General features: G+C 50.3%; 2 protein-coding genes across 2 annotated transcripts; one reads left to right on the top strand and one right to left on the bottom strand.

Moving 5' to 3' along the window:
* Window positions 1–2,035: 2,035 nt before the first annotated feature.
* Window positions 2,036–7,028, top strand: LOC306954083 (borealin-like; the record flags this gene model as incomplete). Its single annotated transcript, XM_079545141.1, is given in 10 exon segments — window positions 2,036–2,117; window positions 2,188–2,333; window positions 2,335–2,661; window positions 4,215–4,290; window positions 4,598–4,734; window positions 5,395–5,474; window positions 5,720–5,818; window positions 6,008–6,134; window positions 6,576–6,662; window positions 6,984–7,028. Coding segments are annotated over 10 exon segments (1,206 nt in total).
* Window positions 7,029–10,683: 3,655 nt separating this feature from the next.
* Window positions 10,684–15,681, bottom strand: LOC306953950 (borealin-like; the record flags this gene model as incomplete). Its single annotated transcript, XM_079544985.1, is given in 10 exon segments — window positions 10,684–10,728; window positions 11,050–11,136; window positions 11,578–11,704; window positions 11,894–11,992; window positions 12,238–12,317; window positions 12,978–13,114; window positions 13,422–13,497; window positions 15,052–15,351; window positions 15,354–15,529; window positions 15,600–15,681. Coding segments are annotated over 10 exon segments (1,209 nt in total).
* Window positions 15,682–24,800: the final 9,119 nt, after the last annotated feature.

Here is a 24,800-nt window from a genome sequence, read left to right on the forward strand (position 1 = left end):
AATCTCAAACTATTAACGGAGATTATTCAAATTGGTAACCCACAGCTGCTTCTTGTCATCATTCAACACCTGGTATGTATATGAGACAGTGCTGTGCTCACATTACTCAGACATCTGTGGCATGATGGGTTTGGAGATGGCACAAACAGAGGAAGAACAAGAGCTTTCGTGAATCTGAGAGAGGAAGGGTCTTTAAAGATGAGGGGATTAATCCCTCTCTCTGTTCATGTACTTGTTATCTATTACTCCATGCAATAAGGAATAGAGAAGAGCCAATGATAATTCATGCATTAAGATAATCCAAGGTAAGAAGCCACAAAATAAGTGTAATAAGTACATTCAGATCAACTTGACAGGCTGACAAAGGAAAATCTCTAGCTTAGCAGCTGAGATGATTCCTGATTTTCTGAGCAGTGACAAATGTGGCAACCAGGCATGGACTCAGATGTGGATGATCCAAATTGTTTATTACAGGTTCTCACATCACTTACTCACATTCACAAGTTTTCTGTTTAGCTTTCCCATCTGCCCTTACAACTTTCCCACCCGCCTTTACATGTCAACAAAGCATTCCACAAGCACTCCATAACCGTGCATGCAGGCACTTAATCCAGAACTGTGAGCCGTTCCTTTTGCTTTGCGCTACTAGACGTGTCCTTGGTTCTCAGCCTTGCCATCTCACGCTGTTTACCTCGCTCCACAGCATTTGCTCCAAATAGTCTCTCTTGTATTCCCACAAACAAGCACCATCCAGTCAGATTTTAAGAAAAAGCTCTTTTGTGTGCAGTGCTCTGCTCCCAGCCGCACCGCATTGTTTGCTTCACAGAGCTTCTGAGCTGGCTCACTGACCATAAAGCTGCTGACAAAAATAAGTGTGCTCTTAGCATGGACAAGAATAACTCATTTGGCAAAGTGAAGCATTTTACTTCTATGCAGATTAAAATCTATATCATATTCAGACTTTAAAATAAATCCAGGTCTCTGAAGCAGTGGAAGAAGAAAAGGAAAACAGGCAGAAGAGGACCAGGAAATCCATTCAGAAACTATAGGGAAAAACAGATTTTAAGTGCAGAACGCCAGCTGGATACTCACTGTCTTCTCTAGCAGCGAACATGCAACCCAACAAAACAACGGTAGAAGCAGACTGGAGCCTCTAGGCCTCCAACAGAAAATTAGTTCTTATTGAATGAAACATCTAACATGTTCTGAAGCTTTCTCAAGTGACAGAAGAAAAACGGTGTCAAAGTTATCCTAGCTGGTCTCTTACATATATCCAGTTTTTCTCAAAAAATAAATCAAGGAGATAAATCTTGTTGAAGTTAGAAACACATGCAGGAAGGCAAAGAAAAAAAAAAAAAAGGGAGAGTGGTTCTTCTGACAAGTGTATTGAACTATGTTATATCTTTTCATCCTCTAAAACAAAGTTGCATGTTCTTCTTTAAGGGTTACAGTACCAAGCGTCCAAGCCTGCAGAAGAGCATCTGCTCTCGGCAGCCAGAGCCTGGCTTAGCAAGGTCAGCGCTGCGGCTGCGGATTCGGCAGCCCGTGAAAGCACGTCGCTTTTAACGCAGCTCGTTTCCCTTCATTCGGTTCGTCTCCGAAAGCTCCTCTTTGCCCGCGCCCCTAGCCCTGCCCGGGGAGCCCCGCCACGGGAGGCCGCAGGCGCCGGTAGTAACGCTCCGCGCCCCGCAGGCCCCGCAGCGCGTCGGCCGACGACGGGCAGCGCGGCCCGCGCCGCGGCAGCTCAGCTCAGCCAGGCCCGGCTCCGCCGCTCGCTCCCCGTACGGCCGCAGCACAACGGCAGCAGTAGGGCAGCTCGACCCGGTCCGGCCCGGCCCCACCGCGTCCGCCATCGCCGCCACGGCGCCTCGCGTCATCACGCCGCGCCGCGCTCCGATTGGCTGCGCCGCCGCTCGCGGAGCTCCGATTGGACGGCGGGCGCGCGTCCGGCGGCGGTTGAACGCGGCGCGGACGGGCGGTGCCGTCCGCCGTGCGGGAGCGGGGCTCGGTGCGCTCGCGCCGTTCCTCGGCCCTCATGGCTCCTGCCCGCAGGAAGGCGGCCGCGGGCGCGCGCGGCAGGAAGCTGAGCGCCTTCCTGAAGGACTTCGACCGGGAGGGTAGGCCGCGGGCGGGCCGCGGGCCGCGCTCGGGCCCGGGCCGCGTCTGACGCCGCGTCCGTCCCCGCAGTGAGGAGCCGGGTCGAGCAGCTGCGGGCGAACGGGGAGCGCCTGGTCAAGGAGGTGGAGAACCTGTACGACGTGGAGCTCCTCCGGCTGCCCGTGGCGCTCCGCGAGATGAACTGGCTGCAGTTCTTCGGTAGCGGCGGGGGGCGGGGGGCGCGGGCGGGCGGGCGGGGGGCGCGGGCTGCCCCTGGAGCGGCGCTCGGAGGCCGTCGCTGAGGAGCGGTGGGACGCGGCGCGAGGGGCTCGCGCGAGCAGAACGCGGGTGGGCGCGGGCGGATGCGCCGCCCCCTCTGCCCGGGGCCGCTCGCTCGCCGCCGGAACGCCTGCTGTGCGCTGCGCGCTCCTGCGGCGGCGTTACGGCGCGGCTGCGGGCGCTGCGGGAGCTGTCCCGGCTGCGGACCGCAGCGACGCTTCCAACCGAGATGTCTTCTTTCTAGCTGAAGGGGGAAGCCGGAAGGTCCTGGAGGAGGCGGTGACGGTAGGTATCCGGCGCGAATGGGAAACTTTCCCCGGCGCGCGGTGCGTTCCTGGAGGAGACGAAGGCTTTGTGTATCCGCAGGAGCGCCGCTGCGATAGCGCGGGTTGTGCCCGCGGATCTGAACTGTTAAGGCTTAGCGGGAGGAGATGCTGCGGTGTCCCCTGCAGGGTTTGCGTGCTCGTGCTGCTCCTTGCCCGGCTTTGCGGGCCTGCTTAGTTTCATGCTAAGGGATCGCCGAGGTTGGAAAAGACCTCCCGGGCCGCTTCCCAAATTCCGGGATGGTCACGGTTTCCCCTCTGAGCCCGCTGTGTAATCACCACCAGCCGCTTACTCCAAGTGGCATCAGAAGCACGTCGTGTGGAGGGGGCCTTTCCTTGAAACATGCAGTTTGAACTGGTAATCACGGTGTTAAGGGGAGCCGTGCTTCAGTGCTGATTGTTGACGAAGCAGCTCCTCAAACTCCCTCTGTTGGGCCGGGCCCCAAATAATTTGTGCCCCCATGGGTCTGCTGGGGCCGCAGCCTTCCCTCTCTTCAATACCTGCCTGACCTCTCCGGGTTCTGCAGGAGTCTGGGAGGGGAGTTCGGTGGCACCGGGAGTGTCCGTCCGCTTCTCTGAGTTTTCTCCTGAGTTCCTCCACACCCTCTGCCACTCGCTGTTACCCGGCTTTGGGGGAGGTCGCGGCCGATACCGATCATGAAAAGCACGTTCTGAAAACACGACAGTGCGAACAATGTGACTGTGTTGGTTGGGACGTTCCAGAAATGTCCAGAAATGTTGGGGGGGAGAAAAGGAAAAGCGTGGGAGGAGGGAAGCTTGGAAACCTGTTGAAACATCTCTCTGCCCATCGGCAGATTCCCCACTGGGAAGGCAGTGGGGGGCATACAAGCATTAGCACCTTCAGGAGCGTAGCTTTTGAGGCTCAAACCGTGCTGCATTGTATACAAACCCCAGACGGGTGACCCAGCTGTGCTTTTAGGGCTGTTGTGCATATACACCCTACAGCCAGGGGCATGCTCTGGGCAGCCTCTGCCAGTACGCCTCTCCCAGTCCTCTTTGCATTTTAACATTCTTCAGGGATGGTCATAAAGGAAAAAAAAGAACTAAACACGATATAATTGCTCTCCATTGGCTGCTCCATCATCACACACGGAGATCGCTGTTCCCTAACGCACCAGCCCTTCTCTCCTGCTATCTGTAAGGTTGCTCTCCTCCCTTGGAGTCATTTTGCGGGGCCCCACGCCTTGGGGGTTTGCTCCTAGGCCTCTGGAAGAGCACGCGCCTCTCGGTAAGCTGAAGCACTGCTGTGCTGTTGAGCAGCAGGGAGTAGGTGAAGCGTGCTCACAGCTGCCCAGCAGGGCGTGCTGGCGCTGAAGGGCACGAGATCCATTGTGTCCGGAACAACGAGGAAGGACCTCTTTTAGCACAGCAGAAGAACGCGAAGATACAGTTATGTTAGATAGTTGTGTATGTGAAATAGTTACAAAGATTTTGCCTGCAACTTTGACTTATCACAAACTCGCAGTACCGATCATCCCAACTTCTTAATCCTAGGCAGACTTGGGAATAACAGAAATAAACAAGTTGACAGCAGAATTTATCCAGACTCCTCTGAAAATCGTCACGAAAGGTCAGTAGATAACATTCTGTGAATGCTGGTTTGGTTCTTAGCTACAGCCTTCGCTACGTGTGAAGACAAGGACGTAATTCTGCCTTTACTCCTGCGACCCGAAGTAGTTTTACTTGCTTTAATTAAGGCATTCTGGATAATTCACAGCCATGTTCTCTTTACTGTTGTCATCAGAATTCAGATTTTAGAAGCAAACTGTTGCCGAAATAAGCTTGTAGTGTGTTTCCTTACCTTAGCTAATGGTCAGTTACATCGTGTTAGTTTTTTTTTTCCTGTCAACCTGAATAATGCTTTCCTCTTTTCGTAGAAAAATCTAAACAGGGTATTGAAGCCACTGAAGAAGCAGCAGAGGTTCCTTTGCTTCCTCCAGCAAAGAAGGCGAAACACGATGGCCAACTTCTTCTGGAGCAAGCAGCTGCAAGTACTAATCCAAGAAACGGAAAGGTAAGCAGCTGCTCTTTGTGATGGCTTTTATTCCTGGGATATAAACTATGTACCGAGACGATGCTGATGCCTAAGGGGGAACAGCGTGCAGGATGCTGTAAGGGTGGCTTTCCAAAAGCTGTTGCTTGCTGATCATCCCGGTGACGCTGGAAGCTGGCTTTCGTTGGCAGGTCGTGCTGTTACTTGTGGCGAGGAAAGCGACTGTGCTGCGAGTTACCTCTGCTTTTATTCCTCTTGTACTTCTGCACGTGAGAGTCTCACCCTTCTCATCTGAGCGTTGCTGTATGGAGGGAGCGATATTCCCTAGAGCAGAACAGTCTGGGCCACATTGAAAATATTTACCAGCAGTGCTTTTCGGCTTTGTAGTTTCTGAGTTGTGCTGTGGGCAGCGGTAAATACATGAACCGTCTCGAGTCAGAGTGGAAGTTAAGGTGGTCTGTTATCCTCCTGAAGTTCTGCAGCTGAGCTTCGGGGAAAGGACGTGAGGGCAGTACTCGAATGGGGAAGGTCTCAGAAGGTTGTCCCGTGGCTTGTGTCAGACTCCCGTGCTGCAGGAAGGAGCCTGCTGAGCCAGGCGTTTCGTATGGGAGCGTTTGCTCGGTGCGGACTTGGCTGTCCCAGGAGAAGGAACTGACTGACTTGGCAGCTAATGTGTTTCAGGTGAGGACGTCCACTAAAAAAGCACCAGCGTCCAGGAGCAGAAGAGCTCCTTCAGCAAGAGTGAAACGCATGAGTCAAAGGTAACGGCGATGAGTTTCGTGGCAGGATTTCAGAAGCAGAGAGTAAAGGTGCGGTGCTAACGTAGCTGCAGAGTGGGGCGGTGCGTGGCCCGGCAGGCTGGGTGGTGTGGGCATGGCGTGCCGTAGGGCGATCTGTGAGGACCCTGGGTTGTCTCGTCCAGGTCTTTGGTAAGACAGTGCTTACGTGTCCGTTAAAATTATTCTTCTGAGAGCAGGGCTCTGCTTACATGCTTCCTTTTAAGCAGATCAAGCAAAAGCAGCTTTATCACTCCAGCTACTGGCAGAAATCTCAATCTCTGTGCTCAAGGAGGCGCCTCCATCATCACACCCAGGTTTGATTCCAGGTCTGTATTCTATTGCATTTCTCTGTTAATTTCTCATACAGAGGAGTGCCTTGCTGCTTGGTCCTTACATCTCAGTTGTCTATATGCAGAATACTTTCCAGCAGCGCTTTGAACCTGCAGTGGTTCAAAGTTTTGGTCCAAGCGCTCTAAGAAATTGCAGTAAAAGTCCTTGCCTGTTGCTTTTTCCAGAGTTTTCAAGACGCCGGGTTTGCGCACACCCACAGTAAATGAACGTGTTTACACCATCTCTGCTAACGGCAGCCCCCTTGCTGATGGCAATGATGTCTTCATTACCGTTCCTGTTGGAGGAGGGGAGGTAAAAACAAACTTGAGTCTGTAAAATCTATGCAGCAAGGAGAGCCTGCGCCTTCTTGGGGGCCTTATCAGTTTCAAGGGACTGCTGTTCATCCATTCTCGCCCGCTTACTTGTGCCGCCGCAGCTTATCAGGAGGTAAATGTCGCTTAAAAAGAACCCGAAGAAGTTCTTAGTCAGAGCGGGAGCTGTCTAAGAATTCTGGCCTAAGCAGAATGCACACTGCTGCTTTGCTGCGCTTTTGAGTGAAGCTGAAAGTGCCTTCTGCTCACGGTGCTGCGTCAGCACACCAAGGGCAGCACGGGATGAGCTGGTCAAGCTGGATGTGGCTCTTGGTACGGACGCGGCCTCCTAGTGTGCAGGGAGGGGTTTCTTTGCTGCTTGTAGCTGCTGCTGCTGAACAACCGGGAAACCTGAGATTTGGTGGTGTTTGGCTTCTTGCAGAGCATTCGTTTAACAGCAAGTGATCTGACCAAGAAGAATCTTCTTCATCTCAATCCAGAGGCACGAGGCATTATGAAGAAGCTGTCTGTAAGCCTTTCCTTTTTTTTTTTTTTCCGTTTGGGACCTGAAGCTGTAATGCAGCATTGTCTCTGTCCTTAATTGTTGTCCTTACCTGTTGAGCTACTGAGCTGTAACAGAAGCTTCTTACTTCAAGTCTTGTGTCTTAGCTCCTACCGCTGGTGGAGAAGAAGCATGAACTGGGAAGGGGAGGGATAAAGCCTCACGCTTGTAGAAAAATAACTGTTGTCAGCATTTTGAAAAACTGAATCGAAACTAAAGGTGTCTTCTGCTTCGGGTGGGAAGCGGAAGTGGCTGTGGGTTATAATCTCTTTGGCTCTTTCTTTCTAGGTTCGTCTTGCACAAGCTTGTAGCAGTGCAAAAACCTACAGGTGAAGAGCAACGAATGTCAACACCTTTTGTACACGTGGAACTACTATAAGCTACAAGTACATTTTGTTTGGTGTCTTGTAATTCTGTGAGCATTCACTTAAACAAAACGAAATAAAAAGAAAACAAACAGCAAAGCAGTTAAAACCTGTGCTGGGTAACTGACAACGCTGTTAATATTCAAACGTCCTTTTCCAGCAGTCAGAGCGATTCGGTTGTAGCTGGCATGAATCACAGCTACCTGGCAGCTAACAGCTAACCATATTCATCCCCCAAATCCATTTCCCATTGTGCCTGAGCCCCGTGTGCCTTCAGGGAGTGGATAGGTAAGCAATAGTTCTTTTCTCTGCAGTGTATTGCTTGCGCACACTACTAGAATCTCTTCTGCCCCCCTTCTGCAGCCCACGTGGCAGTAGCGTTTGGTTTAACCAAATTGGAACTTCCTTCTCAGTTCAAGTGTTTGAGGCAATGCAGGAAAGCTGGTTCACTTCCTGGTAACAGAATCTCTCGGTGTAATGCAAAAGCCCCAGCGCTTCTTCATTAAGATTTTCTGATCCTGAAGGAGGTACACAGAGGCAAATTATGATTAATTCATCCGGTGGAGAGGCACTGGCATTACTGCGGGCAGCTGCCCTATGGAAGCAAGGTCATTCACACAAGGCAAGGAGACTGGGATACAGCTGCAGAGCAGTTCCTCCCAAGCAAGTTTATTCTGCTATGTGCAGAAGCGCAGGCTGAGGCGGTTTACTTGTGTTCCCAAGCAAGCAGGAGACCTGCAGCTTGTGGCCGGAAGATGGCCCATGGCATGCAATCACCAAGCAGCTCATTTGTGCCGATTTGGGTCAGAAATGTTTGCCGATTAATGAGTGTTTGTAGTAACTTGGAATGTATGGTACTGGGTATGTGGGGCATCCCCAGGTAATCGTCTGGAGCAGCTGAAGGGTAGCTGTGGCCAGCCGTGCTGACCAATGAAGAACCTCAAAGTGTCAAATGCACAGAGTACTTCCTGGGATTCTTATTAAAGGATTTGGGTAAGAGAATGTTAAGCCAGCTTTTGGGTGAAGCTCCTGGAAGAAGCAGTGATGGTAGGTATTTAAACACAAATTTAAAGTTCCTTTATAGAGCTGTACGTTGCAGTAGCACGCCACTGTTTTATTGCATTCCCTTTCACTGTTCTTTTTCACTCCACTCATCTCTTTTCATTGCATTCCACTCCCATCCAGTTCATTTTATTGCATTCCCTGTGATTTCACACCACTCTGCATCATTCAGCTCCACTATACCTCATTCCTTTTCATTTCTTTTCAATGTGCTCGCTCCTCCCTCCACCACTGCACTTGTCCTTGCTCCCTCCCTTTGACCAGCTGCTCCTTGCTCAGCCTTGCTGGTTTCCTGCCTCCCCGTGGGGACAGAGACTTCTCACACTACCAAAGGCATCCTTAGAGTTGTTGGCTCTGTTTGGTTCCTGTTTCCTTAAGAACCTGTTTCCAAGGGACCTTTCCCCCTGATTCTTTTGAAAGAGATGGAAGTTCCTGCTCTTTGCTAAGCCCTCAGGGTCACAAACAGCCCGTACACAGTGGCTGCAGCCCGCACTGCCTCCAGTCTTAACCTCTGTAATGAGCTCACCTGCACTGGTGGGCTCCCGATGTGTTTGAGGGACAACCTGCAGATCTCGGGTCACCGAACTACTTGAGCAGGCACCCAGTGGCTCCGGATGACACTCAAAGGATCTTGTCATCTCCCCCTGAACTTCCTCCCGCCCCCCATTTCCTCACAGTTAGATTTCCAGAGCCGGTGCTCCGCATGCATCAAGCTTGGGCAGCGAGGCTGATGTCTCGAGCCCTGCAGTGCAGCACTGTCATCCCCTCGGGGTTGCCCAGCCCTCTGGAACCACCATGCCACAGGCGAACCTGCTGCCGCCCCCTAGCCGCAATTGCGTTCCCCACCGTAGCTGTGCGTCCCCAGGGCTGTATTCAGTGCCACATCACCCAGAGCGCCTGAACAGGGCAAAACCGCAACGTTTTCAATCAGGCGATTGTCAGGAGCTTCCCTTTGGAGACAATGCCACCCCGAGGCCAAAGTCCCCACAGGCCAGGTGCCAGGGACGCCGCTGGGATATCGAGTGGTCGGTGGCAGCATCAGCAGCTCAAGCGGGCGCAGCCCTGGTGACACGATGACAAGATCGGTGTCAGTGACAACCACAACCCTCAAGTCCGGTGGGATCCAAAGGGAGAATGAAGCCATACAAAGGCTGGACCGCCCTGCAGCGAGGCTGGAGACCGCACCTACCAGTGGATGCACTGCATAAAACCTCCCAGCTGCCGAGGCTGCTCGGCGGTTCTCTGGCATGGCATCTTCCCACCACAAGCTGCAGTCATCTCTGCTGAGTGGCAAGGATCAGCACCAGCTCATCATACTGCAGCAGCACTGAATTTAGCACATCAAGCCACCAGACTGTTTAGCTGGAAATCACAACAGACACAAAATTGCACTACAGAACCACACGGCATTAGACATACTGACTGCTGCCCAGGGGGCACTGGTGCAATCATTGACAGGAACTGTTGCGTATACAGCCCTGATGCTTTCAAAAATGGAACTTGTATGATGGCACAGATGAAGACGCAAATTATTCACATGGAACAACTAACGAATAATCCTGTCTCTACCTAGTTAGCCCCCCTAACTCCACGGTGCAGGAAACTGTACAGTGTTATTGGATTCTGACTCATACGTCTTCTTCATTGCTGCGTGCTGCATTGCTTATGTGGCACTTGGATGCAACGTGCTTCAGCCGTCTTCCGAAGAGCTGTGTCCAGTTCCTGCTGCAGAGGGCTGGGATGCGTGGGCAAATACAGAGCACTGCCTGAACAGGTGACTGACATACGAAAAAGGTCTCCTGCTTGCTTGGGAACACAAGTAAACCGCCTCAGCCTGCGCTTCTGCACATAGCAGAATAAACTTGCTTGGGAGGAACTGCTCTGCAGCTGTATCCCAGTCTCCTTGCCTTGTGTGAATGACCTTGCTTCCATAGGGCAGCTGCCCGCAGTAATGCCAGTGCCTCTCCACCGGATGAATTAATCATAATTTGCCTCTGTGTACCTCCTTCAGGATCAGAAAATCTTAATGAAGAAGCGCTGGGGCTTTTGCATTACACCGAGAGATTCTGTTACCAGGAAGTGAACCAGCTTTCCTGCATTGCCTCAAACACTTGAACTGAGAAGGAAGTTCCAATTTGGTTAAACCAAACGCTACTGCCACGTGGGCTGCAGAAGGGGGGCAGAAGAGATTCTAGTAGTGTGCGCAAGCAATACACTGCAGAGAAAAGAACTATTGCTTACCTATCCACTCCCTGAAGGCACACGGGGCTCAGGCACAATGGGAAATGGATTTGGGGGATGAATATGGTTAGCTGTTAGCTGCCAGGTAGCTGTGATTCATGCCAGCTACAACCGAATCGCTCTGACTGCTGGAAAAGGACGTTTGAATATTAACAGCGTTGTCAGTTACCCAGCACAGGTTTTAACTGCTTTGCTGTTTGTTTTCTTTTTATTTCGTTTTGTTTAAGTGAATGCTCACAGAATTACAAGACACCAAACAAAATGTACTTGTAGCTTATAGTAGTTCCACGTGTACAAAAGGTGTTGACATTCGTTGCTCTTCACCTGTAGGTTTTTGCACTGCTACAAGCTTGTGCAAGACGAACCTAGAAAGAAAGAGCCAAAGAGATTATAACCCACAGCCACTTCCGCTTCCCACCCGAAGCAGAAGACACCTTTAGTTTCGATTCAGTTTTTCAAAATGCTGACAACAGTTATTTTTCTACAAGCGTGAGGCTTTATCCCTCCCCTTCCCAGTTCATGCTTCTTCTCCACCAGCGGTAGGAGCTAAGACACAAGACTTGAAGTAAGAAGCTTCTGTTACAGCTCAGTAGCTCAACAGGTAAGGACAACAATTAAGGACAGAGACAATGCTGCATTACAGCTTCAGGTCCCAAACGGAAAAAAAAAAAAAAGGAAAGGCTTACAGACAGCTTCTTCATAATGCCTCGTGCCTCTGGATTGAGATGAAGAAGATTCTTCTTGGTCAGATCACTTGCTGTTAAACGAATGCTCTGCAAGAAGCCAAACACCACCAAATCTCAGGTTTCCCGGTTGTTCAGCAGCAGCAGCTACAAGCAGCAAAGAAACCCCTCCCTGCACACTAGGAGGCCGCGTCCGTACCAAGAGCCACATCCAGCTTGACCAGCTCATCCCGTGCTGCCCTTGGTGTGCTGACGCAGCACCGTGAGCAGAAGGCACTTTCAGCTTCACTCAAAAGCGCAGCAAAGCAGCAGTGTGCATTCTGCTTAGGCCAGAATTCTTAGACAGCTCCCGCTCTGACTAAGAACTTCTTCGGGTTCTTTTTAAGCGACATTTACCTCCTGATAAGCTGCGGCGGCACAAGTAAGCGGGCGAGAATGGATGAACAGCAGTCCCTTGAAACTGATAAGGCCCCCAAGAAGGCGCAGGCTCTCCTTGCTGCATAGATTTTACAGACTCAAGTTTGTTTTTACCTCCCCTCCTCCAACAGGAACGGTAATGAAGACATCATTGCCATCAGCAAGGGGGCTGCCGTTAGCAGAGATGGTGTAAACACGTTCATTTACTGTGGGTGTGCGCAAACCCGGCGTCTTGAAAACTCTGGAAAAAGCAACAGGCAAGGACTTTTACTGCAATTTCTTAGAGCGCTTGGACCAAAACTTTGAACCACTGCAGGTTCAAAGCGCTGCTGGAAAGTATTCTGCATATAGACAACTGAGATGTAAGGACCAAGCAGCAAGGCACTCCTCTGTATGAGAAATTAACAGAGAAATGCAATAGAATACAGACCTGGAATCAAACCTGGGTGTGATGATGGAGGCGCCTCCTTGAGCACAGAGATTGAGATTTCTGCCAGTAGCTGGAGTGATAAAGCTGCTTTTGCTTGATCTGCTTAAAAGGAAGCATGTAAGCAGAGCCCTGCTCTCAGAAGAATAATTTTAACGGACACGTAAGCACTGTCTTACCAAAGACCTGGACGAGACAACCCAGGGTCCTCACAGATCGCCCTACGGCACGCCATGCCCACACCACCCAGCCTGCCGGGCCACGCACCGCCCCACTCTGCAGCTACGTTAGCACCGCACCTTTACTCTCTGCTTCTGAAATCCTGCCACGAAACTCATCGCCGTTACCTTTGACTCATGCGTTTCACTCTTGCTGAAGGAGCTCTTCTGCTCCTGGACGCTGGTGCTTTTTTAGTGGACGTCCTCACCTGAAACACATTAGCTGCCAAGTCAGTCAGTTCCTTCTCCTGGGACAGCCAAGTCCGCACCGAGCAAACGCTCCCATACGAAACGCCTGGCTCAGCAGGCTCCTTCCTGCAGCACGGGAGTCTGACACAAGCCACGGGACAACCTTCTGAGACCTTCCCCATTCGAGTACTGCCCTCACGTCCTTTCCCCGAAGCTCAGCTGCAGAACTTCAGGAGGATAACAGACCACCTTAACTTCCACTCTGACTCGAGACGGTTCATGTATTTACCGCTGCCCACAGCACAACTCAGAAACTACAAAGCCGAAAAGCACTGCTGGTAAATATTTTCAATGTGGCCCAGACTGTTCTGCTCTAGGGAATATCGCTCCCTCCATACAGCAACGCTCAGATGAGAAGGGTGAGACTCTCACGTGCAGAAGTACAAGAGGAATAAAAGCAGAGGTAACTCGCAGCACAGTCGCTTTCCTCGCCACAAGTAACAGCACGACCTGCCAACGAAAGCCAGCTTCCAGCGTCACCGGGATGATCAGCAAGCAACAGCTTTTGGAAAGCCACCCTTACAGCATCCTGCACGCTGTTCCCCCTTAGGCATCAGCATCGTCTCGGTACATAGTTTATATCCCAGGAATAAAAGCCATCACAAAGAGCAGCTGCTTACCTTTCCGTTTCTTGGATTAGTACTTGCAGCTGCTTGCTCCAGAAGAAGTTGGCCATCGTGTTTCGCCTTCTTTGCTGGAGGAAGCAAAGGAACCTCTGCTGCTTCTTCAGTGGCTTCAATACCCTGTTTAGATTTTTCTACGAAAAGAGGAAAGCATTATTCAGGTTGACAGGAAAAAAAAAACTAACACGATGTAACTGACCATTAGCTAAGGTAAGGAAACACACTACAAGCTTATTTCGGCAACAGTTTGCTTCTAAAATCTGAATTCTGATGACAACAGTAAAGAGAACATGGCTGTGAATTATCCAGAATGCCTTAATTAAAGCAAGTAAAACTACTTCGGGTCGCAGGAGTAAAGGCAGAATTACGTCCTTGTCTTCACACGTAGCGAAGGCTGTAGCTAAGAACCAAACCAGCATTCACAGAATGTTATCTACTGACCTTTCGTGACGATTTTCAGAGGAGTCTGGATAAATTCTGCTGTCAACTTGTTTATTTCTGTTATTCCCAAGTCTGCCTAGGATTAAGAAGTTGGGATGATCGGTACTGCGAGTTTGTGATAAGTCAAAGTTGCAGGCAAAATCTTTGTAACTATTTCACATACACAACTATCTAACATAACTGTATCTTCGCGTTCTTCTGCTGTGCTAAAAGAGGTCCTTCCTCGTTGTTCCGGACACAATGGATCTCGTGCCCTTCAGCGCCAGCACGCCCTGCTGGGCAGCTGTGAGCACGCTTCACCTACTCCCTGCTGCTCAACAGCACAGCAGTGCTTCAGCTTACCGAGAGGCGCGTGCTCTTCCAGAGGCCTAGGAGCAAACCCCCAAGGCGTGGGGCCCCGCAAAATGACTCCAAGGGAGGAGAGCAACCTTACAGATAGCAGGAGAGAAGGGCTGGTGCGTTAGGGAACAGCGATCTCCGTGTGTGATGATGGAGCAGCCAATGGAGAGCAATTATATCGTGTTTAGTTCTTTTTTTTCCTTTATGACCATCCCTGAAGAATGTTAAAATGCAAAGAGGACTGGGAGAGGCGTACTGGCAGAGGCTGCCCAGAGCATGCCCCTGGCTGTAGGGTGTATATGCACAACAGCCCTAAAAGCACAGCTGGGTCACCCGTCTGGGGTTTGTATACAATGCAGCACGGTTTGAGCCTCAAAAGCTACGCTCCTGAAGGTGCTAATGCTTGTATGCCCCCCACTGCCTTCCCAGTGGGGAATCTGCCGATGGGCAGAGAGATGTTTCAACAGGTTTCCAAGCTTCCCTCCTCCCACGCTTTTCCTTTTCTCCCCCCCAACATTTCTGGACATTTCTGGAACGTCCCAACCAACACAGTCACATTGTTCGCACTGTCGTGTTTTCAGAACGTGCTTTTCATGATCGGTATCGGCCGCGGACCTCCCCCAAAGCCGGGTAACAGCGAGTGGCAGAGGGTGTGGAGGAACTCAGGAGAAAACTCAGAGAAGCGGACGGACACTCCCGGTGCCACCGAACTCCCCTCCCAGACTCCTGCAGAACCCGGAGAGGTCAGGCAGGTATTGAAGAGAGGGAAGGCTGCGGCCCCAGCAGACCCATGGGGGCACAAATTATTTGGGGCCCGGCCCAACAGAGGGAGTTTGAGGAGCTGCTTCGTCAACAATCAGCACTGAAGCACGGCTCCCCTTAACACCGTGATTACCAGTTCAAACTGCATGTTTCAAGGAAAGGCCCCCTCCACACGACGTGCTTCTGATGCCACTTGGAGTAAGCGGCTGGTGGTGATTACACAGCGGGCTCAGAGGGGAAACCGTGACCATCCCGGAATTTGGGAAGCGGCCCGGGAGGTCTTTTCCAACCTCGGCGATCCCTTAGCATGAAACTAAGCAGGCCCGCAAAGCCGGGCAAGGAGCAGCACGAGCACGCAAACCCTGCAGGGGACACCGCAGCATCTCCTCCCGCTAAGCCTTAACAGTTCAGATCCGCGGGCACAACCCGCGCTATCGCAGCGGCGCTCCTGCGGATACACAAAGCCTTCGTCTCCTCCAGGAACGCACCGCGCGCCGGGGAAAGTTTCCCATTCGCGCCGGATACCTACCGTCACCGCCTCCTCCAGGACCTTCCGGCTTCCCCCTTCAGCTAGAAAGAAGACATCTCGGTTGGAAGCGTCGCTGCGGTCCGCAGCCGGGACAGCTCCCGCAGCGCCCGCAGCCGCGCCGTAACGCCGCCGCAGGAGCGCGCAGCGCACAGCAGGCGTTCCGGCGGCGAGCGAGCGGCCCCGGGCAGAGGGGGCGGCGCATCCGCCCGCGCCCACCCGCGTTCTGCTCGCGCGAGCCCCTCGCGCCGCGTCCCACCGCTCCTCAGCGACGGCCTCCGAGCGCCGCTCCAGGGGCAGCCCGCGCCCCCCGCCCGCCCGCCCGCCCGCGCCCCCCGCCCCCCGCCGCTACCGAAGAACTGCAGCCAGTTCATCTCGCGGAGCGCCACGGGCAGCCGGAGGAGCTCCACGTCGTACAGGTTCTCCACCTCCTTGACCAGGCGCTCCCCGTTCGCCCGCAGCTGCTCGACCCGGCTCCTCACTGCGGGGACGGACGCGGCGTCAGACGCGGCCCGGGCCCGAGCGCGGCCCGCGGCCCGCCCGCGGCCTACCCTCCCGGTCGAAGTCCTTCAGGAAGGCGCTCAGCTTCCTGCCGCGCGCGCCCGCGGCCGCCTTCCTGCGGGCAGGAGCCATGAGGGCCGAGGAACGGCGCGAGCGCACCGAGCCCCGCTCCCGCACGGCGGACGGCACCGCCCGTCCGCGCCGCGTTCAACCGCCGCCGGACGCGCGCCCGCCGTCCAATCGGAGCTCCGCGAGCGGCGGCGCAGCCAATCGGAGCGCGGCGCGGCGTGATGACGCGAGGCGCCGTGGCGGCGATGGCGGACGCGGTGGGGCCGGGCCGGACCGGGTCGAGCTGCCCTACTGCTGCCGTTGTGCTGCGGCCGTACGGGGAGCGAGCGGCGGAGCCGGGCCTGGCTGAGCTGAGCTGCCGCGGCGCGGGCCGCGCTGCCCGTCGTCGGCCGACGCGCTGCGGGGCCTGCGGGGCGCGGAGCGTTACTACCGGCGCCTGCGGCCTCCCGTGGCGGGGCTCCCCGGGCAGGGCTAGGGGCGCGGGCAAAGAGGAGCTTTCGGAGACGAACCGAATGAAGGGAAACGAGCTGCGTTAAAAGCGACGTGCTTTCACGGGCTGCCGAATCCGCAGCCGCAGCGCTGACCTTGCTAAGCCAGGCTCTGGCTGCCGAGAGCAGATGCTCTTCTGCAGGCTTGGACGCTTGGTACTGTAACCCTTAAAGAAGAACATGCAACTTTGTTTTAGAGGATGAAAAGATATAACATAGTTCAATACACTTGTCAGAAGAACCACTCTCCCTTTTTTTTTTTTTTCTTTGCCTTCCTGCATGTGTTTCTAACTTCAACAAGATTTATCTCCTTGATTTATTTTTTGAGAAAAACTGGATATATGTAAGAGACCAGCTAGGATAACTTTGACACCGTTTTTCTTCTGTCACTTGAGAAAGCTTCAGAACATGTTAGATGTTTCATTCAATAAGAACTAATTTTCTGTTGGAGGCCTAGAGGCTCCAGTCTGCTTCTACCGTTGTTTTGTTGGGTTGCATGTTCGCTGCTAGAGAAGACAGTGAGTATCCAGCTGGCGTTCTGCACTTAAAATCTGTTTTTCCCTATAGTTTCTGAATGGATTTCCTGGTCCTCTTCTGCCTGTTTTCCTTTTCTTCTTCCACTGCTTCAGAGACCTGGATTTATTTTAAAGTCTGAATATGATATAGATTTTAATCTGCATAGAAGTAAAATGCTTCACTTTGCCAAATGAGTTATTCTTGTCCATGCTAAGAGCACACTTATTTTTGTCAGCAGCTTTATGGTCAGTGAGCCAGCTCAGAAGCTCTGTGAAGCAAACAATGCGGTGCGGCTGGGAGCAGAGCACTGCACACAAAAGAGCTTTTTCTTAAAATCTGACTGGATGGTGCTTGTTTGTGGGAATACAAGAGAGACTATTTGGAGCAAATGCTGTGGAGCGAGGTAAACAGCGTGAGATGGCAAGGCTGAGAACCAAGGACACGTCTAGTAGCGCAAAGCAAAAGGAACGGCTCACAGTTCTGGATTAAGTGCCTGCATGCACGGTTATGGAGTGCTTGTGGAATGCTTTGTTGACATGTAAAGGCGGGTGGGAAAGTTGTAAGGGCAGATGGGAAAGCTAAACAGAAAACTTGTGAATGTGAGTAAGTGATGTGAGAACCTGTAATAAACAATTTGGATCATCCACATCTGAGTCCATGCCTGGTTGCCACATTTGTCACTGCTCAGAAAATCAGGAATCATCTCAGCTGCTAAGCTAGAGATTTTCCTTTGTCAGCCTGTCAAGTTGATCTGAATGTACTTATTACACTTATTTTGTGGCTTCTTACCTTGGATTATCTTAATGCATGAATTATCATTGGCTCTTCTCTATTCCTTATTGCATGGAGTAATAGATAACAAGTACATGAACAGAGAGAGGGATTAATCCCCTCATCTTTAAAGACCCTTCCTCTCTCAGATTCACGAAAGCTCTTGTTCTTCCTCTGTTTGTGCCATCTCCAAACCCATCATGCCACAGATGTCTGAGTAATGTGAGCACAGCACTGTCTCATATACATACCAGGTGTTGAATGATGACAAGAAGCAGCTGTGGGTTACCAATTTGAATAATCTCCGTTAATAGTTTGAGATTTTATGATTATAACTAATGTGCTAACTGTATGTGCAACAACTGACTTCTAAACTCTTTCTTCCCCAGACCCATAAAAATTTCCTCTCAATGAAGGTTGCTACAAAAAACGAGATCAAAATCATTAATTTAAAAGGCACATGACATTCTCCATGGAGATGTCCCTTTTCACAATTCCCTCTCAATATGAATAAGAATTGCACACAGCCTTTTTTTTTTCTTTTTTTTTTTTCTTAATATAGAATGTCTAAGCACAGACTCAGAGGCAAATAATGCATTTTATACAATAAAGCAAAAAAGAGGGAAACGGGCATTTTGTTGTGGAGTTCCAGCAGCCCTGCTCGTGTTAGCTCCCTCTGTCCTTGGTCAAAGGGATGTGTCGGTTGACACTGGAGAATGTCTGGACAGGAAGGGCAGATGTTTTATATGAATTCTGAAATATGATTGAGCCTTGCATTGTTTTCACATTGGCAAGTGTTAGCTGGCTCTCCTTCCTCTATTGTCTTGCATGACGAAGGAAGTAGCAGCTCGGCATAACACAGCTGGACAAACCGTAGGGAGATTTCTTAAGGCATTACACATGGTTCATAGGGAACACTAGCCAGACAGATCAAATTTCTATTGAATTCATGAACTTTAGCTTGATTGGGATTTAGCTTTGTATTGCCTTTGGCTTCATCCCATTGTATTACTTACGGGTTAGGGTTAGGCTAGAGTTAAGGATAGGATTTGTGTTGGGATTGGGGTTGGGGTTGGTGTTAGGGTTAGAGTTAGGGTTAGGTTTAGCATTAGGGTTTGGGCTAGGCCTAGGATTAGGAGAAGGGTTACGGTTAGGGTTAGGACTGCATTGCATTCCACTGTCATGCATTTAATTGCCTTGCTGAGCGTTACTTTTCATCCCATTGTATTACTGGTTTGGTTTAATGCTTGTGGTAGATTACACGTAGTGAAAAGTTTAGGGTTAAGTTAGGTTTATGGTTGGGGTTGTGACTGTATTACATTCCATTATTGTTGTATTTCATTTCAACCCACTGCATTGTATTTCATTACACTGTATTGTGTTTGGTTTATGGTTAGGGCTAGGGTTACACTGGATTTCATTCCATTACATTGGATTGCATTTAATTTCGTATCATTTCTTTGAATTGTGTTGCAGTTTGAAGAGTTAATCACGTGACACCCCTCCCAATGAGAGAAGGGGGGGAGATAGAAGAAAAAAAACAGCTGAGATAAAATTGATTTTTTAAAAGGATTGTGAGAGAATGTAGAGTAGTTAAGAATAATAAATCAAACAAAAACAAAAAAAAAAAAAGGGAGGAGAGAGAACTTCTGATTGCACTGCTCCCTGTGCTGCTGGAAACTGGAAAACAATAAAAAGGAGGAAAAAAATGGGAAACTAAGGAACATAGGGGAAAACGGCTGTAACGGTATAATGTGATAGAAAACAAAGCCATGATAGCAGGGTAGCAGAGTCCCAAGCTGAAGCAAGAGAGGATAAGCTTAAGTGCAGCAACTGGGGATGCAGAAGCAAAGGAAAAAGGCTGCTTACATTCAGAAGGTCTCAGGTAGGCAGAGATCTCCAGAAAAACATTCTTGCCTCCACTGCCAACCCTTACATGAGGTCTGGGAGGGGGGGGCTGCCACGTCCCGGCTGCATTTAAGAAGGTCGATCTTCCACAGGGAATATTTGTAGAAGAAATGTATTAGTTGGAGACAGGATGGGGGGTTGGTCTGGGACCAGTGCTCTTTAATATCTTCATCAAGGGCACAGATGATGGCACCAAGTGCAGCCTCAGCAAGATTGCAGATGACACCAAGCTGAGCGGTGCAGTCGATAACTGAAGGGAAGGGAAGCATCCAGAGGGACCTGGACAGGCTGGAGAAGTGGGCCCATAAAAACCTAATGAGATTCAATAAGGCCAAGTGCAGGGTGCTGCACTCAGGTCAGGGCAATCCCAGGTGTTGATACAGACTGGGGGAAGAACTCCTTGAGAGCAGCCCTGTGCAGAAGGACTTGGGGGTCCTGGTGGACGAGAAGCTGGACATGAGGCAGCAGTGCGCGCTCGCCGCCTGGAAGGCCAGCTGTGTTCTGGGCTGCATTAAAAAGGGGCGGCCAGCGGGGAGAGGGAGGTGATCGTCCTCCTCTGCTCGGCTCTTGTGAGGCCCCATCTGCAGCGCTGCGCCCAGGCCTGGGGCCGCCAGCACAACGAAGACGCAGAGCTCTCGGAACAGGTCCAGAGCAGGACCGCTAAAGGATCAGAGGGCTGGAGCAGCTCTCCTACGAAGAAGGGCTGAGGGAAGCGGGCTTGTTTAGCTTGGAGAAGAGAAGGCTCCGGGGGAAACCTCACTGTGGCCTTCCAATACTCAAAGGGAGTGTACAAACAGGAGGGGAAATGTCTGTCTACAAGTCTCCTAGTGATAGGAGAAGGGGGAACGGGGAGGCTTAGGTTGGATGTGAGGGGGAAGTCTTTCACTCTGACGGTGGTGAGGCACTGGAACAGGCTGCCCAAGGAGGCTGTGGATGCCCCATCCCTGCAGGCATTCAAGGCCAGGCTGGACGTGGCTCTGGGCAGCCTGGGCTGCTGGTTGGCGACCCGCACACAGCAGGGGGTTGAAACGAGATGGTCATTGTGTTCCTTTTCAACCCAGCCTGTTCTGTGATTCTGTGATATGGTTCTATGATAAACACAATTAAGAAGTTGACTAAAGAGTTCATTAGACTTTCGAGATGGGACGAGTTTCTAACTCATACAGCAGCCAAATCGTTGGGAAGTATATGAATGAATAAAGAGAAAAGGGAAAGGAAAATGTGGAGAGCAGTGGAAAGGACATGCGTACAGACTGCCTGCTGAAAAGATACCCTTAACCACAGTCAGGAGAGCTGGAAGCGCCGCGAAGGTAAGGGAGATCAGAGAGAGAGCAGAGTAGAGCTGAGGTGGAAGCTGAGTGTGGGTTGCAGGGCATGAACACTGGCACCAGGTGTCGGTGCCCCTGTGCCTGAAGGCATCTTTGTCTTCCAAACACAGTGCTGGAAAACATTCTTTGTACTTTCTGTAAAAGAAAAAAGAAAAAAAAAAAGAGAAAGGAAGAAAAAAGACATTAAATCTTCTCAAAAACTATCGCCTTTTTAAACTAAGACCCCAAAGCATTTTAGAAAATGGAAAGTTTGTTGACACATCTTATTTCTATTTTTGCCTTAAATTCTTTGCTCCCATTTTACTGACATTAATTAACATCTTCCAGATCTACAGCTTTAGAAAAAGTTCTGTTCTGTTTAGAAAAACCTTCTGTAAGATTGTGAACCTGGAGTACCCAGCCAGTAAATAGGGGAAACAGGGGAGGGGGGGGAGGCAGGGGGAGAAAACAGGGTATAAAGGCTGTCATGTTGTGTCCATAGGCGCTCCTGCTTGCGGGACGCCGCCATTGCAATAGCAAATAAAATCTGCTGTTATCAGAGATACCGTCCTGACAAACATGACTTGGATATTTCCAACAATTTGGGGGCTCGTCCGGGATTATGATCGCCTCTTTGGGAGTTTCCCTACTGCCCTGCACAGGTTAGGTGCACCCCGCTGATGGCAGCGGTCCTGTCTGGGTGCTGAGGTGACTCCTTGGGACGGCCGATAAAAAGCCGAGACTGTTACATAAAGGACAGGCTCTGTGAAAGCCAAGGGGCAGGCAGGCACAGGTGTTGGCCATGGCGACCCGGTAACTTCGTGCACGGACCAAGGTAAGGGGATTGAACTCTTTCCTTGGGGTCGGTTGAGACTCCTGAGTGTGTGTGACTGAGACGCGCCGTCAGTGCGAAGCGAGTGCTGAGTGCCGAGCTGCGGCTCCACTTGACAAAGTGCCAGCAGTACGCCCCTATTAACCCGAGAGATGGGAGTGTAGTACTGCTGAGGGATTGGGCCCAAAATCCGAGAATCAGAGTGTGGTAACCTGTGAGCTGGGGAGTTCATGGTAGCGTTCTGGAGGGATGGGGAATAGGAGTTCTGAGAGCAGGGGAAGAAGGTCCCCGGAATGGTGCCTAGAGATAGCGCCTTGGGAGAAGTGCTTCAAAACTGGAACATAATCCCAAAACTAGGGACAAGGACAGGGAAAAGATGTTTAGATACTGTATACAGTAGAGAGCCACTGCAGGGAAAATCATTATTGTGACCAAAATAGGAGTCTGACGAAGATTGGGCCTGTCAGACTTTGTATTTATATGTAAACAGTAGGACTCCTTTTCCTGAAACAGAATTGGCTTAGGTCGCTTAATGGGTGCAAGAAGTACAGAAATGTTCCTCGCGAGGAGTCGAAGTTCAAAGGAAATAGGAAAGAGAAGCAGAAAGATCATAAATGGGATCCCTTAGGTAACTTCTTCCCCCTCCCCCCCCCTTCCCTCCACTACCCCCCCCCCTTCCCTCCACTTCCCCCCCTCTCCTCCCCTCCCCCCCCCTTCAATTTCTGAAGCAGTGCAGGCGGCAGTGACCTCTCCAGAGGAGGAGAGTGGGTGCTGCTGATCTGTGCAGGTCCTGGAGAGAGGCTGTGCTCTCGATTACTGAGGGAGTTGGAGTAATGCGAATGGGACCTGGAGAGTTTTCCTTTCTCTAATACTAACCTTACTAACACTTCACTTTATCCTCTTAGGGCAGTCTTAGGTCAAAGGGAAATTGGGTATGGTAATGCCTGCTGTTTTTACTAGAAGAGAAGTTAGGAGTTTCAAGAAGAATTACCTAACTGAGGATCCTATAAGTGTAGCAGAACAATGAGATCAATTTCTAGGGCCTAATTTCTACTCATGGATGGAAATGATGTTTATTGATATGTTGTTTATTGGAGAAGGAGGTGGGCAGCTACGCAAGTGTGGGAAATGAATACAGAGGGAAGGTTGGGCTCTGGAGGGAGGCAGAGAGAGGAAGGATCCTGAGGATGAACTGTACTGATTGTTGTCACTGTCTTTGTGTTTGTTAAATGTTTGTGTTGTGAAAGTGTTCTGTGATGTCGTGTACGAGGCTGTTATGGAACAAGGGCTGTCTAAAGTGATACGAGAAGAGCCCTGGGTTGTATTTTGGCTCACTGGAGAAACATTGCTGGTGAGCCAGGGGAATATTGAATAAGAAACCAGGAACGTAAATGGAGTAATGGGACCAGTTGTATAATTGAGTGCCCTAATCATGAGACCAAGTGCCGGGTGTTTGTGGAAGCTGAGGAATGTATTGTTTGATTTGAGGATTTTGAAGGCACTTGGAGAAACTGTCTTAATGGTATGGGGAAATGCAATTGTTAACGGTATGTGGAAACGCAACTTTTAATGGTATGTGGAAATTATGTGGAAATGCAGTTGTTAACAGTATGTGGAAATGCAATTGTTAATGGTATTTGGAAATGCGGTTTTTAATGGTACGTGGGAATGCAGTTGAGGGTACAGATAGTGGAATTGTGGAAAAATGAACAAACAACAACAAAAAACAAATGGCAAAAAGGTGAAGGAAAGCAGTGAGTTTGGGATATTAGAGTTGGGCCGGCACGAGAACACATCCCCTGCACCACCACCCCCACTGCGGCTTGTAAGAACAACTTGGAGTGGGAGAAAGAACTGGGGGCCAGAGCATCCTACTGTAATTGTGAGGGGTGTATTAGCTGTGAATGGGGATGGGACGGGACATTGGAAGTGAGAATAGCCGGCATCTGCAGAGCTGGGGAAACCCGATATCCAGTGTGAGCACTGGAAGCCTGGGGACAGGAGGGGGTGAAACTGAAATAGAATGTTAGTAATGGCTGTGATGATGGTAGTTTGGAGAGTGAGAAGGGTTTGGGAAAAACGAGCTGAGGAAGGCAAAGTTGAGCAAGGTGTAACAGGGATGTCATTACCTAGAAGAAGAGGTGAGGGGAGCCTGCAAGGGCTCAGGGAGAGTTCCACCCCACAGGACTGACAGCAGCTGGGGAAGCAGGGTAAAGAGGTTTATTTTCTGATATGGGTGCCTCTTAACTCTGTGCTACACCAAGAATTATTACCTGTAGGTGATTTTTGTAACACTTGTAGGAGCTACTGGCAAGATAAGTTTACTTTTTTTGGACCAATTAAATGCAAGCTAGGAGAACAAGTAGGAATATATAAATTCTTGTACATGCCAGGTTTTCCAAAACCATTATTTGGGCATGACATGTTAGAATAGTTGAATGTAGAGTTTAAATTCAGTAGAGACGATTAGAACTACTTGTCAAGCAAGAGCAATGGACTGAAAATTTTAAGTCTGGCTTTAACACAAACTGGGAAAAGCAATGTTGTACTCCCAGAAGTTACGTAAATCCTACATTGGGTATACACAGGATTGCGGGCATCAGGGATGCCTGGCAGAGCCAAAAATGCAGCCCAGTGAAAGTTAAGGTAAAGATGGGAGCCAGCCCAACCAGGGTAAAGCAATGCCCTTTGAGGATACAAGATTGTAGGAGGATAAAAGAAATAATAAATAACTTTTTGTATTTTGGATCATTGATTGGATAGAAATCCAAATGCAGCACCCCAATCTTGCAAATGACAAATTGGATGGCAAGAGCTATAGTTTGGTACCAGATTTGAGGGCAATTAAAAGAAATGGTGAATATATACAACACATGGTGTATATCTTTATTGACCAAGGTAAGGAATAAGCAGGTGGGGTTTACTGTTCTGGATTTGATGGACACCTTTTTCTGCCTGGTTTTGCCAAAGAAAGTCTAAAATCATTTGCCTTTGAATAGGAAAACTCAAATATGGAGAGAAGAAAAAAATAATAATTAAAAATAATAATAATAATAATTCAGTTAACCTGCACAGTGTTACCCAGGGTTGTGAGAACAGCCCAATGATTTTTGAGAACTGGTCAACTCTTGAGCCCGAGCTTTAGGTTCACCATCTCACAGTGGAACTTTACTGCAGTACATGGGTGCTACAGTAATAAAGGACTGTGTGCAATGGACTGTGAGCTTGCTGAATTTCTTGATTTAAATGGCTATCAAGTTTCTCAACAGAAAGCACAACTGATCAAAGGGAAGGAAGCCATTTGCTGAACACCCAGAACACCAAGGCAGAGCTGCCTCCAAGCCAGCAGTGTGCGACTGC

Source organism: Tetrao urogallus (assembly GCF_951394365.1).
Source record: "Tetrao urogallus genome assembly, chromosome: 20".
NCBI lineage: Eukaryota > Metazoa > Chordata > Aves > Galliformes > Phasianidae > Tetrao > Tetrao urogallus.